This window comes from Diplotaxodon limnothrissa, linkage group LG5 (genome assembly GCF_057381915.1).
Source record: "Diplotaxodon limnothrissa isolate DT_005_m linkage group LG5, D_limnothrissa_male_GT1.1, whole genome shotgun sequence".
Classification (NCBI taxonomy): Eukaryota; Metazoa; Chordata; class Actinopteri; order Cichliformes; family Cichlidae; genus Diplotaxodon; species Diplotaxodon limnothrissa.
Genome location: NC_140600.1, coordinates 25,269,727 through 25,287,814, shown reverse-complemented (window position 1 = coordinate 25,287,814; position 18,088 = coordinate 25,269,727). Strand labels below are relative to the sequence as shown.

The window sequence follows — 18,088 nt, the reverse complement described above, 5'->3', positions numbered from 1 at the left end:
AAAACCTTGTTCCAGTCGTCCTTCTGATTGGACATGATTAGGAATCCGCCGTCATCTACTAAATAACACAGCAGATCCTGCGGACAGACACAGAAACGCACTGCTAACTGGAAGTACAGAGATAAGCTGGGGAGTGCTCAGATTCAGAAGGTCCAGTTAAAATTTGCATCAATACTTACATCACTGTTGGCTTCACAGTCCATTTCACAGCCCCTGTTTGGTCCACACTGTCACAGACAAGGAAAAAAAACAGTGTTAGCCAAATAAAAAAAGATTTATATATTACGTATATTATATTAAACATATGTATTTTACCGTATTTGAGCCTTGTCGGCTGTCTGTATGGTTGCTGGCAAGAATCTTAAACTTATCCGTCCAGGCTTCGAGGTCTAGCTTCACTCCGACAACTGAGGAAAGAAAGTTTAAAAGCTCACAGAAGAAAACGACAGGTGTGTAAAAAGAATAGATATATGCAGGGCAGAGACATGCCAACACAAAGTGACAAAATAACAAACTCAGACGTGTAATTATCTCGCTCCGAAAGCTTTTCTCTATCATTATATCTCAACAATTTGTTTCCTCTTTCAGAAGAGTACCCACCTGCAGGTTTGATGGTCTTCCCTCCTATTGTCATCTCCAAAGCTGTGCTGACCAGAATACCTACGGTGTCATTTTCTGGGTTCAGCTGCTCGTCCCTGGCTACAAAAAAAGGGAAAACGAGCCAAGAGAGCGAGGTTAGAAACAAACAGCCTTTTCTATTACGAGGCGAGTTATATAACTCAAGACTAAGAGCATCATTCACCTGTTCGATAAGGCGCTCGGAAGATGTAACCCTTGTTGTCGAGGCTGCGGCGGTAATAGGTGGCATTAAACGGCTCAGGGTCTTCCTCCCAGGTTTCTGCAGCCCTAAGGTTTAAAACGAGAGATACCAGAGCTGTAATTGTCTCACGTATAAGCTGCCTGCTTTGCCTATCCCACATGTTTTTTGAAACTTAACAGCATACCACTTCAAAAGAGAACAAAGAGAAAAATGTATCAGAACTACAAAGCAGCTGGAGTCCAGACACATGGGCCTCGATGAAGAGTGCACTCACTTGTTTGGAAACACTCTTGTTATACCTCCATCTGTTGCAGCAAACACAGCCAGGAAGCCGTATCTAAATGTCAGGTGGAAGCAAAGACAGAAAGGGGCTTCAAATCAATATCCAAAAATCTTAAAATGCACTTCCCTCAATACTGGCTGGTCACACTCACGTGTTCAAATCTTTATTCTTCCACACTTTCTCGACCAACTGTCTGATGATGCCCGTGTCCAGAATGAGGTTGTGAAGGAGCAAATTGTCACCTGGCATAAGAGAGATTAGAGAGTTTAATCCACATTAGGGGTGCTGCCATATAGCAGCTGATGATAGTCGTTATATTCAAAAAATGAAATATAGAGATTGTGTTAACACCACGGTAGTAATCCAGGACTGGTAACTGTCTGATTGACAGTGATGGTGTTTGAGGTGACACTGCATTAATAGCAGATGTCAGGTATTCTGGATCATTAGTTCAGCAGTTCTTCTACATTTAAAACCCGATGAAAAAGCGTATTTTATGGTTCTTGAAAAGAAGAAAAAACAACAACAATTTGGGCATATTTGACAGCTGCACTGAGGCGACACATGGTCTATATCAGATGCCCAATGTGGAACGTGTGGACCAAATCCCGATTTTAACTCTTTCCTCCTTGAAAGCCTACTAGGACTAACCCTTAGCACAAACAGGAAGCCCTCAGATAAGGGTTAAAATCAGATATGGGTAGCAAGACATTCGCTTACTTCGATTACACAAACATTATGTATGAGTAGGTAATGGATAATAGGCACCACTAGGCAGCTCATTGTCCTTCTCCTGAAAACACTTGCAGCACATTTTGTGGTACATTTGAAAGAAAGGCAGGTCAGAGTGAGGTCAGAGGTCAAACATAAGATGATTTGGATGCAAACTGAAATGTGATATATAATTCCCTATTTACCTATATGCTGTCAATACAAACAACCACAGGTAGAAACAAATATTTAAATAGCTCTATATATTGTTATTAACACTTTGGCCTTTTTGACCTTGAACACCAGGTCAAAGATCAAATGTGATATATTTTTAATTGTGGTACTTTTTATATGTCGATAATGCACACCACACCTTTAAATAGGCTTTTGGTCAAAAAATCATTAAGTCGACTTTGAAGACTTTAGTGGATGTAAACAGAATTATGCTGGATTTTTTAACATGACCGCACTCTGCACCGCTACAAACTTCTATCAGAATTCATTCAAAACTTTTCCGGCCATCGTATTTACAAACACAAAGACTGCCAAAATCATAACCTCCTTGGCAAACAAAACAAAACAACCTAACAACTTTCTTCTACCGAGCTGCTGTGGTTATTACTAAATATTTCTCACCGAAAGCTTAATATTGCATTTGTTACGTACTATTTACAGCTGTGAATTAATACACATTTTCATCATTGGAGGATTTGCGACAGCAGGATAAAGCATGTGGGATTATCTCGAAATAAACTGTGCTCGTCACAAGAAAGAAACATGTCATCAGGTGCAGAAGTGAGGCTTGCTGATGCTTTTTAACTGTATCTAGGCAACAGGCAATAGGTTATATCAGATTCTGGCTACGAAGAAAATACCTATTAGTTGGATCACTGCTGTTTATTTTGCCTTTTTATGGGATATGTTTACAGAATAACAATAGACGAGCTCATGGTGAATTATTTAATGTAGAACAAACTGTGTGGGTGAAAAGAAAATGAAACTCACATTGTTTGGAGTCTGGTGTCACCTTCTCCATTAGAGCAATGAAGTTGAGCAGGAACTCAGTGTTGTTGTTGGACAGTTCCAGATCATTGCAGTACTCCCTGAGGAGGAGACGCAGTGTTTTAATTCAAAGAGAAGGCAAAAATAGAGCTCGTTACTCTTATTCTGCCTCACTTGCTCCTCATAGATGGACACACAATGGAGATGAAGATGCACAAACCCATACACACATTACTTGATGCTATTGTGTGCCGCATGCACATGGCAAAGCTTTAATGTGCTATAGTGGTGTCAGTCAAAACAAAAGGTGGACTTGTACTGCAATACCGAGCATATTATAGGCTGTATGCACATGCAGATGATATTTTTTGCCCAATAGCTTCAGTAATCCTTACAATACATTGTGCAAATGCATTAATAATGCTTAATTTGTGTAAAACATGCAGCACCACAGTAGCAGCAGGCAAGAAGGGTTGATGTGTCTTCAGTGGTCTCGTGTAATGAGTGTAACTTGGGGAATACAATTTATGAATAATATATGAAAAAAAAATCAAAACCAGATGAATTTTATTCCTCATAAATGTAATTTTTGTCAAATGAACTTTTAACTATGAGTAAACACACCACTCAAAATGTAAAATCAAACCATACAAGAAACTTTGAAATACGAGGTGGAAAGAAAACAGGATGCAAAGACGGCACCGAAAACCGATGACCATTAACGACAGGCAGCAATCACAGACAAAGCTACCTGGGAGCAATGAATACATGTCCTTCAGACTCAAAAGTGTTTGGCAGCAGTGACTCAAAATCTGCAACAGAAAGGGGAAGATTATCCAGGAAGAGCAGTGGGCAGAGCAGTGGGGAGTTGTGGATAAACAGCAGCTGTTCTTCAGAGGTGCGGGGACGCAGAAGGGAGTTTACCATAGCAACACTGAGGTATCATGGGAACACTAGCGTTAGCCAATATGGTGCCTAAAAAGGAACCTGACTCAATGGAAGACCGTTTTACTTTCAGAAGCACTCACACTTTTGGTTTCTGGTTTGTTATTTTGCCGGCAAACATTTTCTGATTGTGTCGGGTTTCAATCTAACATATTTGGGATGTCGGAGAACTGACTTGATTTGTCAGGAAGTGAGTTCTCAGACAGGTTATCCACGGTGAGTGCTTTTAGATCAGGCAGGCATCAACATGGCCAACTATTGCAGGGGGGGTGGGTGAAGGTCCTGATGGAAGTGGTCACCCCTCAGACTGGCAGGAGAGAGGACTCGGAGAGACACATAATCAGAGGAAATGCATTGCATTGTGAAGGGCATGTCAAAAGGGCAACTTCAGTGAATCTATCACAGACAAAACAGAACACAAATATCAACCAGCAGGTGAGTCTGCGATGAATCCGACATGTCATTTTCTCATTAAGTCGTGACCTGCAACTGTGTCCAGAAGAGGAATTAAATATTCATTTGAAGAGCTAAAATAGAGTGCCCAGGTAGTTTTCCGCCCACAATGCCATGCACATCCGGGGTCAGCTTTATTGAGGAAGCGTTGGGCCGTGCACCTGGCAGTCTGAGGGGTGAGGAGGGAGGGAGACAAGCTGATGGAGATAGGGGGTACAGAGGGACGACATAGAAGTGAGGTGCCATGCCGACTGGCACCCTGACACCTGACAATATGGGAGGACCTGAGAGGGCAGGACACAGCTCCGACTGTAGGTCTGCAGTCTGCAAGCTGCAATGCTCCCAGTCATGAGATACTGCTGCAGCTAACAAACAGTGTATTTATATATAGATGCCTTTAAAAAAATCATGACTTCAACATATCCCTATTATACTGTAAAAAATGCCATCACTATCAATAGCTGATATATTATTATAGCTAGTAACTTGCACAGACTTACATTGAATAATTACAGATCTTTTAGTAGGGCTCGATGTGCCCAAATAACAATAGATATTCCACAAAATGTATACATATTTATTTATTTAATTAAATATCTATCAATACCTGAGTCTTAGTGTTAGACTTACTTAAGACGTTTATAAACTACACTGTAAGAAAAATACGGAAAGAGAAGAAGAAGAGAGCCAAAGAGAAATGGGGAAGGTGAGGAAGAGAAAAATGAGGGAAAGAGAGAAATGTAGTCAAAGCAAATGAAGTGGAAGAGAGAGGCAGAGGAAAGAAGGTAGACAACGTGTTTGGAGCTATCTACAAAAGGAAAAGGACTGAGGTGCAGGGAGCAAAAGACAAGTTTTAACAGAAAACATGAATATCTGTCTTCCTCGGGTACAGCTGTTTGTTTAATTATTTATTTATTTCTGATTCTGGAGCAGTGGATATGAGAGAAGGTGGTCGAGGTTGGGGACTGGAGGAGCCACTGTGAGAGATGTGGGATCTGAGCTGCAGCAAGAGAGTGAGAAGGAAGAGGAGGAAGGAGGGATTAGAGGAGAAAGTGGAGGAGAAAAAAAGAGGGAAAGGGGAGGAAATCCTGAAGGCAAGACGGGCAGGAACAGAGGCAAGCAGGCTAGGATGGGTGAGGGAAGGGAGGGGGGGGGGGGGGGGGGGGGGTGTCAGCGGGAGAAGGTTTAGGATGAGAGGTGTAGGAAAGGGGAGGAAGCGGTAGGGAGTAGGAAGTAGAGGTAGGGAACGTGGACCAATATGGAGTATACTTGCCCTTGGTGTATGACACTGTGTGGATCCATCAGAGAAGGAGTGAGCAAGAAAAGAAACAGGGGATCGGGTGGGAAGGGAGGATCACAGACAATATTTTATTCAATTACTGTTTGAATAAAAATATTGTTTTCTTGAAAAAAAGAAACCAATTAAAGTCAAACAAGACAAGAGAGAAAAAAGAAATGAAGAGCAAACAACTTATTTGCAAGAGCAAACGAGGAAACGGAAACCAACGGAAGAAAGGAAAAACAAAACCAAACATGACAATCTAGGAAAAGAAAAAAACAGCAAAGACAAACCAGTAATTATGAGAGATAACCATGGGGAAAAAAATCAAATGCACCAGGAAAAGAGGGAAGTAATGGGGTCTGGACAAAGAAAGAATGAGAGAGACAACACGTGTCCCCATTCAGACCCACAAAAAACCCAAACTCCCACAGTTGACAAGCCAGTATCCCAGGCCATGTGGGAGTTTATCAGTTGAATGATTCCAAAGCCGAGAAACATCTCACACAGTCTAACAAAAAAATTAAATCAAATCAAAAATAACACACATAACACAAGGAAAAGTTCCCAAAATTATTTTTAAAAAATCATCATAAGGAGTGAAAAGCATGCATGTTTTCACAGTTATCCATAACATCAAATACTTTGAACACAGACGCTTCAGAATCATTACTTGGTGGAAGAAGAGGCGAGAGCATTTGGCAAAAAAAATAATAGCACAAAGGTCACCATTATTTTCACCTGAGTAACACAGTAAGACCACAGCTTTCACCTTTCTGTTAGTTCAGTTGTTTTTTTTCTTCAGCCAGTGTGAAGAAAAAACACCGTTTTTACAGCACAGCATGAAGACAGGAGGGAACGGGGGCAGAAGAGGAGTCGGGGGGACTCAGGAATGATCCTGCCTATCAGAGAGCATAGATAGAGCGAAGACAAGGAGTGAAGGAGAGGGGGAGGGGGGGGACTGGGCAGGTGCCTCCGCTCGGACACTCTCTATGATGATGTTGAAGACCCGGGACAGAGGACTGAACCAGAGCGTAAAGGTCATATTGGGCGGAGAGCAGAGAGGCAAGAGAGACAGAGTAGTAGAGACAGAGAGTGAAGGATGTTGGGTATACCCAAGAGTACTTACACTGCACCTGGAGGATCTGGTCACTTAGATTGGCCTTGATGTGGTTCTCACTATATGTAGGCAGTACCAACCCTAGACTGAGGTGAAAAGATCCAAAAAAACAGGAACACTTAATGCAAGATTATGTTAAAAGCCACAAATACACAAAATACATATGTGCTTTACTGCACGCCTAGTTTGCTTTTGCTTATTTTCTGTTCTCAAAAAAATCAAGTCTGTGCATATGCAAGAGGAAAACACTCAGTTCAGAAAAGGATTTTTAAGGCTGATACAAGTATTTGTTGATTTAATTTTCCAATATTCTGATACATTGGCCGACATTTTTTTTAAGACACACAAAATTTAAAAAGATAAAAAAATCCTAGCATCTTTTACCTGCATCTAGTAATTTAACGATCAGCATTTATAGCTAATATTGATGATAATATCGGCCTGCCAATAAATTGATAAGGCTCTAATGCTCAAACAGACAGCTCTTTGTACTGTCAAATACACAACTCTAGGTTTCAGTAAAACAGCGCCATCTGCTGTGTTCAACCCTTCTGTTAGAGAGGGGTAGCCAATCGAAAGAAAGGAGCGGAAAGAGCTCAAATGACTTGTTTCAGACAGTGGATGGGGCTGTTAAAGGTAAATAAGGATTATTTGGAACTTTGAATCATCCAAAGCTAGTTTGGTGTAGTCCATGATTAAAAATATAGAGTTGGAAACCAGCATCACAATCAAATTCACGTATTGGCTGGAAACTGTGAGTTTGCTGTATTTCTTCTTGAGTTAAAGTGAGGCAGCTAATGGGAGTTTTGACACTATAGATTGTTGGCAATGATAACAATTACCATTAAAACTGTGGCCAACCTTCTTTAGGGAAAATCACTAGTTTAGCTGATGAAGATCCACTATATTCACCAGCCACTTGCTTTCTTTGTTTACTGTTTATTTGAATTCCCCTTAATCTATAAAAAAGATGGAACAGTCCTTCCTGGGCTCCACATAAATAATAATTACATTACAATATAAAATCTCACATAATCAAATAAGATAATAAAATCCAAGGCATAAAAAAGAAAAACAATAAATAAAGAACAATTAAACTAATAATAATCATATCGCCAAGTACCCCTGCATTGTATGAAATGCTAATGAAACAAGAAATACAGGAAGCATTTGTCTGCTGAGTGGCTCTGAGCAGTTTGTGTACAATCAGTTCATCAAAGCTTTTTCTCTGGGAAACAGCTGCCATCTGAAGCTACAAATGACGCAGGTAAACGCAGTAAGAGTGACCCTAAACAATAAAGATGGAAAAAATAGAAAACACCTCAGAGAGCCTGATTTTTATCCAATACTAGTGAGGCCACTGTGAAAGTACGTCACTTTTACCCTGCAATACATCACCATTAAGACATAATAGGTCATAAATTGTACAAACAGTCATCGCCGAAAGCAGAATTTAAACGGGACAGAGATGTCCCATTTCTTGATCTTTGTTGCCACGCAAGCCTAAAATAGAAGTCTTCACAGATATAATAGGAAGAGATTAAAACTCAAACAGAAAAAAAATTCTATGAGCCTTGAACTGCACAATGTAGGATACACTACTGTGCAGAGCTTTGGATGTCGGTTTATTTGAGTTTCACACAGATTCTTAAATACACTGGAATAACCATTTGAGTTGGATATTAATAGGACTGTGCAGCGAGAGCCTCATATGCACTCTGCCAGGACTAGGCACGCAGCCAGCAGACGTAATAAAAAACACAAATCAGGCATTTGTAGGACTACCGAATGTCATAAACTGTAATTTGCAGAGTGTTGCCTAGAGGAAATGTCATTATGATACAACTTCAAATGTTTTGAGATGAGTAAACTAAGCAGTTAATTTACGCTACTCCTCAGAAATGTTAGCAAAGATAGAAAAAGAAGTGGCTTTTTAATTTTCAGTCAAATTCATTAGCGAGCCGCCATTAATTCAGGGAAGCCACTGTTCACAAACATTCATAGGCAGAAGCTGTCAAGCAGATATCTGAGACTTGTGACTCAACAATTTAAAGTGTAAAATCTGGACTTCACTCACAGGTTCAAGTTGCGCCATCTTTTTCTCTGACGGTCAGGTGATGCATGTTTGCATTTCCAACCTACCTGTAATCTGTACCCTCCACAGGGGTCCACGTGTACGTCCGCACGGCCTCGTCGATGTACCTCTGTTGGCAACCACAAAAAGGTAACCTTCACACCTCCTCCCATAATCGGAGAGTAACAACAGACACTAAACATACCGAGCGCTTCAAATTCATTACAACACCAGTAAGGTGCTACTTCGGATCATGATTGAGTTTCATATATTGATGACTTGCCTCATCAACTGATTTAATGAGCGTCTTGATTTTCCTTTGCCCTGATTTGCCATCAATCATCTGTCGGCGGATCTGAAAGGCAAGCGAAACACAGAGGCTGTGGCGTGAGTGTTCATAATGAAAGACAAAAATGGTTGAAAACAAGTGACAGTTAAAAGGTTAAATGTAACACAAATTGCATGAGACACAGGTGGTGACAGTCATGATATTGCACGGGAATAGTTCTGCACCTCCTCTTTGTTGCTGTCTTGCAGTTCTGCATCCAAAAAGTCCAGAGTGACGGGCTCCCTGAAGTTAATGATCTGCACAGAGAGACAAAGCAGTGGAAGATGGAGGAGGAGGCTGAACGTCAGTCAGCAGGAATAATGTCCAAAATTTTACATTGACAACTCTTTAGATGCACAGAAGTGTTAATAACTGGGTCTACCTTAGGCCGAAGGTTGGGATGCAGCAGTACATAACCATTTGGATCGATGGCAAAGGTATAGCCATTAGCTCCAAGCTGCACAGCACAAAAGGGAATTTTGAAATTATTAAAAAACCACACATATCTGAAAGTAACACAAGAGACATCTTCAGCGACATGCTCACTCTGTATGTAGGTGTCTTCTTTTTGATTTCGTTGATTGCAATGTCTACTCCCATGACTCCAAGGATGAGCTGGTTCTGTATGCAGAAGACATAAAGCAATTATAAGCATTTTATCCACAGCCGCTGCTAGTATCAGAGAATCAAACGGGGCTGGTGGCTGTGCCGTGAGCGTGCTAAGAACATCTCTATGCCATCTCTGACTTATCACTTTGTGCGCAATCTGATTAGCACATATTTTCACAGTCTATCTTAAACTGAGTCGGTTTGCTGCTTTAAGCCTTTGTGATAAGCTCAGAGTAAATACTTTGGTCATGGATACTGAAAGCTGGATGCATCTATGGATGTTAGTAGATAGTACAGATGAGTTGCTGTGATGTCTGTCGTCACCTCAGGGGGGAGGTGTTGCATAGAAGAGCAGCTGGGCGGACACCGTTACAAATGATTGATGATGGTCAACAACAAGAAATAAAACCTCAAATCCTTCTGCTCCTCCAACTTGTGTCTGTTTTTAGTAACTTTACAGCCCTACCTGCCTGGATAGATGTAAAAAAAAACAACAACCCAAAACATTATATTTACTAAATAATAATGATAAAGTGCAAAAGCACAGCTATTTTAAGGTCACATGCTATGTTGCAGTGTTGCTTTTACCCGAGAGCTTGCAGTATCAGCAGTGAGGTTGAAGACCGGCATTGTGCCGGTGATGACAAGGCCCAAACCCTAATAAAACACATTAGAAATCAAATTAATTGTATCCTTAAAGCACATGCCCAGATATAGATGACAACAAAAATATGAAGAACACTGTTTACCAGGGGCAAATGCAAGAGGTGGCCAGATGGGTGACTAATCCCACCATAAACCAAGGTATGGACACCCCACATAGACGACGTCATAGCCCCCTTTTTTTGTTTGTTTTGCAAAATTCCATTTCTTTCTCGCTGTTGTTGCCACATGAATTCTTTTAACGGCAAACTCATGTTTTCAGGAACATGAGTCCTGAGTTCCAACATATCTCGAACGCACCGTGTTTCTACATACCAGTCATGCCCGATTTAGTAAATGATAAGACCTCCCACCCCCAACAGGTTGCGGCAGATGGCTGGTCTTCCCAGAGAAAACTTCTGTCAGAGGTTTCTTCCTGTGAAAAACTGGACTTTTTCTTTCCCCCTGTCGCCAAGTGCTTGCTCATAGGCGGTTAAATGCTGTGATTTGATGCTATATAAATAAAACTACCGGTACAGTGAAATGGAATTGAATAAAAGTGTACTGACGATTTACAGCGATTTGCAAAAAATAAACCACTTTATATGCCAGCCAATGAAAGTACCCCCTGCTTTAAAAATAGTATGACTTCACCACTGCTTTGTACTGTCAGCGTATCAACTCCTAGCCTATACGTGCACAGGATATGCTTATAAATTCATTATGATTATAAATTCTTGCTTACCAGTGCATCCTGGTAGACGTTTGTCCACTGCACCTGCTTGGCTTTAGTCCCGGCGAGCACCATCGGACGGCCCAGGACATCCAGGTACTCCTGCACCAGCAAAACCACAAATGCTAGTACGACTGCCTACAGTATTCACACATAATCAAACAGCCATTTATAGTGCGTGTCATGTACTGCCATTAAAGCAGAGAACTTGAAGAGCCTTCCGACGTTCATCTGTCATAAAACTACAAGACCCTGACCGGCCTCGTCTCTATCACCACATAAAGCAGCGGGCCACCAGCAGCAGCCGTGTCCCGGTCCTGCCGCGCCATAAAGCCTCCAGTCCTGAGCCGCTCAAGGCCGTTTTTCATCATTATGAAGGAGCTATTAAAAACACATTAAGGGTGTCAATGGCACGACGTGCAACCACGCCATTTTCCCAGAGGCTTTCCTGTCAATGCTAGGAATGTGATAGCGTCCCACAGCAATTGTGAATAGAGGTGAGGGGTTAAGTCTACTAGTAATACATCATATTCATTATTTTCTTTTTGCCGTCTGAAGCCACCTCAAACAAAAACTGGGATGTCTTTTTTGAAAACAACTGATTGATCTGTGTCTGTTAGGAGATGCTTAACTGGTTAAAAAGTCACCTTATGACAGAGGAAAGAAATGGATGCCAGAAATATAATCTCACAGAGACCAGAAGAAGAAGGCAAAACTGTTGTATAATTAAAACTAACTGTATACTTCTGCCATAATAGCTTCTTTTTTCCTGAGTATCCTACTCAGCAGTCAGTGAGCCATAAAGTCATGTATCACCACAATATAATTAAGTGTAACAGGATCAGCAAAAAGCAAACAAAAAAAAAACCCAGCAGGTCATCTGGGTTAAATGTTAATTTAACAGTTTGCACATAACGACAAATTTCCATCCCTTCAGCAGCGAAAGGGGAAATGATATTGCAAAGGTCTGACCCCTGACACCATCTACCCTTGAAACACAAAAGGCGTGACCTGTATAAGCATGCAGCTACTTCAGTATCGTGATTTTGACCATTTGTTTTCCAGCGTCTGAACAGTAAGGTGCTGACAAGCGTAACCTATTCTATTATTAGCTCAATAAAAGTCCGGTTTAATGCGCCACAGGGAGATATTCCATCAGGACAGTGACAGCCAGACCTCTTCACAGGATAGAGAGGGGGAATTTTCTGCCCAGCTACAACAATCTGGGAAACATAAAAAGTCAGCAACTGGAGATATCTGGTCCCCCCCCCACACACAAATGCAGACAGTGAACTCACCAGTCTGGTCACACAGAAGCCAAACATCCAAACTAATGCCTGCACTGTTATTGTTGCTCCACTGAGATCCCATACAAAGAAGCCAGGATATATAAGTCAAAGTATTTCCAACTATTCATTCATAAAAGTATGACTCAGGATGGTGAGTATAATAATAATTTTTTGCCTTCTGTAGTCCATCTGCTATTTGAATAGTACTATCATATTTAAGCAAGACTACCCGATGAGTGTGTGATACTGAAGGGCAGACGGTGGTTAAATAACATCTGGCCCCAGTGTGTCTTCTGGGCCTGCACAGAAAGCTGTAGTCACCCACCTTCAGAAAACCTATTAGAGTAAGTGGCGGCTCTCAGAATATAAATATGCCAGAGTTAATGGAACAGCTGACAGTCTATTCTAGGGCCTGATCACTCACCGGCACTGGGGGTGGGTGGGAAGCGGAGCATAGGGGAGGAGGGGTTTGGAGCAGCTCCCCCACCACCAAACAATGGAGTCAATTTCTCCAGCTAGAATGAGGTTATCCCGAGGGCCTCTCGAAGCCCAAAGTGCCTTAAGCAAATGTGTATGTGTGCGTGCATGGGGTGGGCAGGGGACGTCTGCGGGCCTTCTACTTTACTTAGCGTTCAGGTATGTTCTCATGGAAAGACCACATTTGTTATCGGTACATCTAAACTCGTGTCACTTCCAATTTATTGCCATCCAGCTGTGCTTTCTTCTGTTCCTCAGGAACTCTTGAAAGCAAAGCTACAGTGTAATTATCATCAAAGCCAGCATGGCAGAAAAGTAAACTAAGTTCTTCATTTAAAATATCGTTTTGTGGACTTTTGAGTCCATGAAAGGATTCGGAGAGTCAGTAGCAGAATTATATAATTAACCTACAAAATAATCAGGTGAAGTTCTGAGCGAAAATATGCATCTAAATTAAAGTAAAGCTAAAGTACAGATCTTTCTGGAAATCTGCATGTATAAACATTTGCATCCCTTTGCTGTGGCAGATTGTCTTCTTCTTCTGTACAGGTGGATCAGCAAAAGCCATTTAATCAAATTTACGAATCAAATTTTAGGGTAGGATATCTTACACGGAGCTAGATTGGTTCCTTTCATCTGGTAGGATGTTTTTAAGCAACGTTCTGAATTTGCACAGCTTTTTATCTGCCAAATAAACATCTGCTGCTTTAAGCAACTTAAACTCAACAGGCGTGTGACCAGCCACACACGCTAAGGCTAGTGGTCAAATTATAGGATAAGAATGACTTTCATTGTTAACGTTTTAGTAGCATTTTTCCTCTAACATCAGAAACAGGATTTCACATTACTGTTTTCTTCTCCTTTCATTTGCTTCCTTTAGAGGACACCACAGCAGATCATCTGCCTCCTTCTTACCCTCTTCCTGACATCCTCTACTGTTGCACCAACCCTCTTCATATTGTCATTCACTACATCCAAGAATTTTCCATGATATTCCTTCAAATTATTACACAAAGATCTTTTGTGCTCCTATTGTCAAAGATGGTGAAGAATCAACAGCCTGTAGAAGTGGTGCCATTACTAACTTTTAATTTTAAAAGTAGTATTCCCAACACCATTTTGCAGCTAATACAAACTCTTTATATCTTACCTGAGTGTTGATTCTGATGGCTCCAATAGATGGAATTTCAAAGTAGTAACCTGAAGATTAAGAGGAGAGAATTAATGCACTATCTCCACGCCGAGCTTGCATCCAGTCTGCTTCATGGAGCAGCCCGTGTCATACATATATTTTCAAAAATTAAACAGTCACAGTGTGCATTAAAGTGATCCATTAAAGATTGGAGTCTAATCTCTTCATGTTATGAGGCACACTTAATAACACCATCTTCAGCTGATGATGTTGGGCACTGCAGGCATGGAGGAGCCTGTAGCCACTGACCCTTTCAGACTCGTGGCTGCGTTGCAGGATGTAAATGTGGTGGCTCATTGGGAATTAGAGCTGGGCGATATATCGAGTTTTTAAAACATATCGATATATTTTTATACGAGATATAAGATGTGACAATATCCTTTATATCGATATAGTCTATGTTACGTTATAATTATAGTTGTGGAGCCGCAAGTTTGCCTCTCTTTCGTCCACTTTTGTCTCTACGCAACGTTACTCCGCCTCGCCTTCACTGAAGACAACTCCCCCTCCTCCCCCATCGCTTCACATGCAGGCAGCGACAAGACGGACACGGCAAATCTCCGTTAACGAGTTACTGCGCATCGCCCCATGCGTGGGGCTGGACGGCGTCAACGTGCTAACGAGCTAAACATGCTAACGAGCTAAACATGCTAACGAGCTAACAGCGCTAACCCTAAAATCCTTTCATTCTCTCAAAAGTTGATAGCGCGCCTTATGTATGAATTCTGGTTGTGCTTGATGGCCGCGAACCGATTTTATGTGGTACACGGCGCTCAGCAATCTGTCAAAAATGTTTGAGTACGACTTTGGTAAGCTACGGAGCTGCACCGCTTGATAGATTGTCGGCGCATTACGGCTACCGAGGAGCTTCGCGGAGTGATACGTACTTTGCATCAACGTAATATTACCGTATTGTGTGTGTATAAGGACCATAAATGGCACCTGTAAGAGACGTGGTTATGAAGCGGATTTCAAACTCTAGGCTATCAGTCACACAGTAAAACTTGGGAACAGAGCAGCTGTGAAATCTGTCTGTCTTTGTTATTACGCTCAGCGTCTTTTAGTTTACATTTTGACTGCACAATTGTGAGCTCTTTGTTTAGCACAAAAACAACCTTGTTTTCTTTTATTTATGGAGCATTATTATTTAATGAATGCTCATAATTTAATTTTGAGTAATTTTTCATGTACATCTGTGCTGTATGTTAATAAAAGTGCCTGTGTGACATCTGGGACACAGCTTTGACTAAGAACTCTCTTTTTGTTCTTACTTTATGGCTTAAAAAAAATATCGAGATATATATCTTATATCGCCATCCAGCTAAAAAATATCGAGATATGAATTTTGGGTCATATCGCCCAGCCCTATTGGGAATGCTGAGCCCAAGGCTCTGCTTCTGCTGATTAGGAATGGAGGAGAATGCCCGACTGGGTCAATAACCACGCTGCTCCTCAAGTTATTAAAGCCATGAATGTTTATACAAAGAGCTGCGAAATGGAGGCAGCATCCCCAGAATGTTAAAAGGTGGAGATAACTTTCATTATTTTGATACATTATGCGGGTTTTTTACTCGCCTGGTCTGCGTTGAAATTTGTCTCCTGTGTCTCATTCATTAGCGCACGTGCTCATCCGTACACATCTCTGCACCCTCAGACTGAGGTTCACATGTGCACACACGCAGGGCACAGCCATTTGTTACTGCTCTGTTAATAACAGCCATTGTCCAAGTGATTTCTGACTGTGTGCCAGGGAAGTGGTTATGGAGCAAAGCACGGCAAGGGGTGAAAAAAGGAAAATGTGTGCAGTGACCAAAATGTAAATCTCCGCTCTGCGCTGCAGTACAGGGACAGGGTGGAACAACAGTTTGACAACCCTCGGAGTATGTGGCAGGGACTAAACACGATCACAGACTTTAGAGGGAAAACCAGCACACCGCAGACCACGGCCTCTCTGTGTGAGGATCTAAACGTATTCTACGCTAGATTCGACACAGCGAACACCATGAGACCGGACAGTGTGCGCACCGCGGATAAGATAAGATAAGATAAGATAGAACTTTATTAATCCCTCGGGTGGGTTCCTCTGGGAAATTCGATTTCCAAAAAAGCACAGCACCGACAGAAGTTACAGAGTTATACACACACACACACACACACACACACACACACACACACACACACACACACACACACATATATATAAATACAGAGACAATATAAATAAAATATACGAAGGGGATAAATAGAATAAATAGGAATAAAAATAAAAATACAAGTGAATTGCACATTTCAAGTATTGAGTCTATTGCACCGTTGACTATTTACAAAAGTATTGCACAGTGAGGTGAAGAGGCACTACAGCTTAGTTGTTCCCTCCTTTGTCCTCCTGTTTCCCCTCCCTCTCCCCTCCAGGGAGGAGTTAAACAGTCTGATGACGTCAGTGCGCACACTGTGTCTGAGGAGGATGTGCGGATGTGCTTCAGGAAGGTGAACGCACGCAAAGCTACTGGTCCGGACGGGATTCCCGGCCGCGTCCTCAGGTCATGCGCGGCTCAGCTGGCTGGAGTGTTCACGCACATCTTCAACCTTTCCCTCTCTCTGTCTGTAGTCCCAGCCTGCTTCAAAATGGCCACCATCGTCCCTGTACCCAAATCCTCCACCATCTCCTCATTGAACGACTGGCGACCTGTAGCCCTGACCCCCATCGTAAGCAAATGCTTCGAGAAGCTGGTCAGGGACTTCATCTGCTCTGCACTACCCGACTCACTGGACCCTCTACAGTTTGCATACCGCCACAACAGGTCCACTGATGATGCCATAGCCCTGACACTACACACTGCCCTGTCACACCTGGAGAAGAGAGACACGTATGTGAGGATGCTGTTTGTAGATTACAGCTCAGCATTCAATACCATCATTCCCTCGAAGCTGGACAGGAAACTGCAGGATCTAGGACTGAGCAGCTCCCTCTGCAGCTGGATCCTTAGCTTCCTGTCTGACAGACGCCAGGTGGTCAGACTGGGCAGCATCACCTCATCCCCCATCACACTGAACACTGGTGCTCCACAGGGGTGTGTACTGAGCCCTCTCCTGTACTCACTCTACACCTACGACTGCACAGCCACTAACAGCTCCAACATCATTGTGAAGTTTGCGGACGACACTACAGTGGTGGGTCTTATCACCAACGGTGATGAGACGGCTTACAGGGAGGAGGTCAGCGCCCTGACCCACTGGTGTCAAGACAACCATCTCACCCTCAACGTCGCAAAGACAAAGGAGTTGATAGTGGACTTCCGGAGGTGCAGAGAAGTACACACCCCCATCACCATCAACGGCGCTGCTGTGGAGAGAGTGAGCAGCTTCCGGTTCCTTGGCGTACACCTGGCTGAGGATCTTACGTGGTCAGTACACACAAACAAAACAGTGAAGAAGGCGCAGCAGCGCCTCTTCTTTCTCAGGAGACTGAAAAGATTCGGCATGAGCCCCCGCATCCTCAGGACCTTCTATCGCTGTGCCATTGAGAGCATCCTCACTGGATGCATCACCACCTGGTATGGCAACAGCACCGCCTACAACTGCAAAGCTCTCCAGCGAGTAGTGCGGTGCTCTGAACGGATAATTGGAGGTGAGCTTCCCTCCCTCCAAGACATCTACAGGAAGCGCTGCCTGAGGAAAGCGGGGAGGATCATCAAGGACTCCAGTCACCCCAGCCATAAACTGTTCAGACTGCTTCCATCAGGAAGGAGGTTCTGCAGCATCCGGTCCCGTACCAGCAGACTGAGAGACAGCTTTTTCCATCAGGCCATCAGACTGCTGAACACGTCATAGACACCTCAGCTTCACTACTGGAACTTCAACATTATGCACTCCACACTGTATATAAATGCCACTTGTTTTGCACATATTCAACTCTGTATATTTTATATATTTTATTATTATTATTATTATTATTATTTTATTTTTTTACTATTTAATTTGTAAAAATGTGTATACACACACACACACACACACACACACACACACACACACACACACACACACACACGTAGGAAAATATTTAGTATACACATCCAGAAATGCATACACTATTATATATTGTACATATATTTATTAGTTTCAGGTTGGCCA

The 18,088-nt window shown here is 42.3% G+C and overlaps 1 protein-coding gene across 1 annotated transcript in view; it reads right to left on the bottom strand.

Annotated features, from left to right (window-relative positions):
- Positions 1-18,088, bottom strand: part of cacna2d2a (calcium channel, voltage-dependent, alpha 2/delta subunit 2a) — a 175,668-nt gene that overhangs the window by 3,908 nt on the left and 153,672 nt on the right. Inside the window, exons 14-32 of the mRNA XM_085354357.1 lie at positions 13,916-13,965; positions 11,012-11,101; positions 10,213-10,281; positions 9,562-9,636; positions 9,398-9,472; positions 9,201-9,272; positions 8,971-9,042; positions 8,756-8,817; positions 6,623-6,699; positions 5,488-5,502; positions 3,568-3,628; positions 2,820-2,917; positions 1,255-1,345; positions 1,095-1,157; positions 803-906; positions 601-699; positions 316-407; positions 180-227; positions 6-77 (exon numbers count right to left, since the gene is read on the bottom strand). Coding sequence (XP_085210483.1) covers positions 6-77; positions 180-227; positions 316-407; positions 601-699; positions 803-906; positions 1,095-1,157; positions 1,255-1,345; positions 2,820-2,917; positions 3,568-3,628; positions 5,488-5,502; positions 6,623-6,699; positions 8,756-8,817; positions 8,971-9,042; positions 9,201-9,272; positions 9,398-9,472; positions 9,562-9,636; positions 10,213-10,281; positions 11,012-11,101; positions 13,916-13,965 — 1,385 coding nt within the window. The remainder of the gene's footprint in view (positions 1-5; positions 78-179; positions 228-315; positions 408-600; positions 700-802; positions 907-1,094; positions 1,158-1,254; positions 1,346-2,819; positions 2,918-3,567; positions 3,629-5,487; positions 5,503-6,622; positions 6,700-8,755; positions 8,818-8,970; positions 9,043-9,200; positions 9,273-9,397; positions 9,473-9,561; positions 9,637-10,212; positions 10,282-11,011; positions 11,102-13,915; positions 13,966-18,088) is intronic.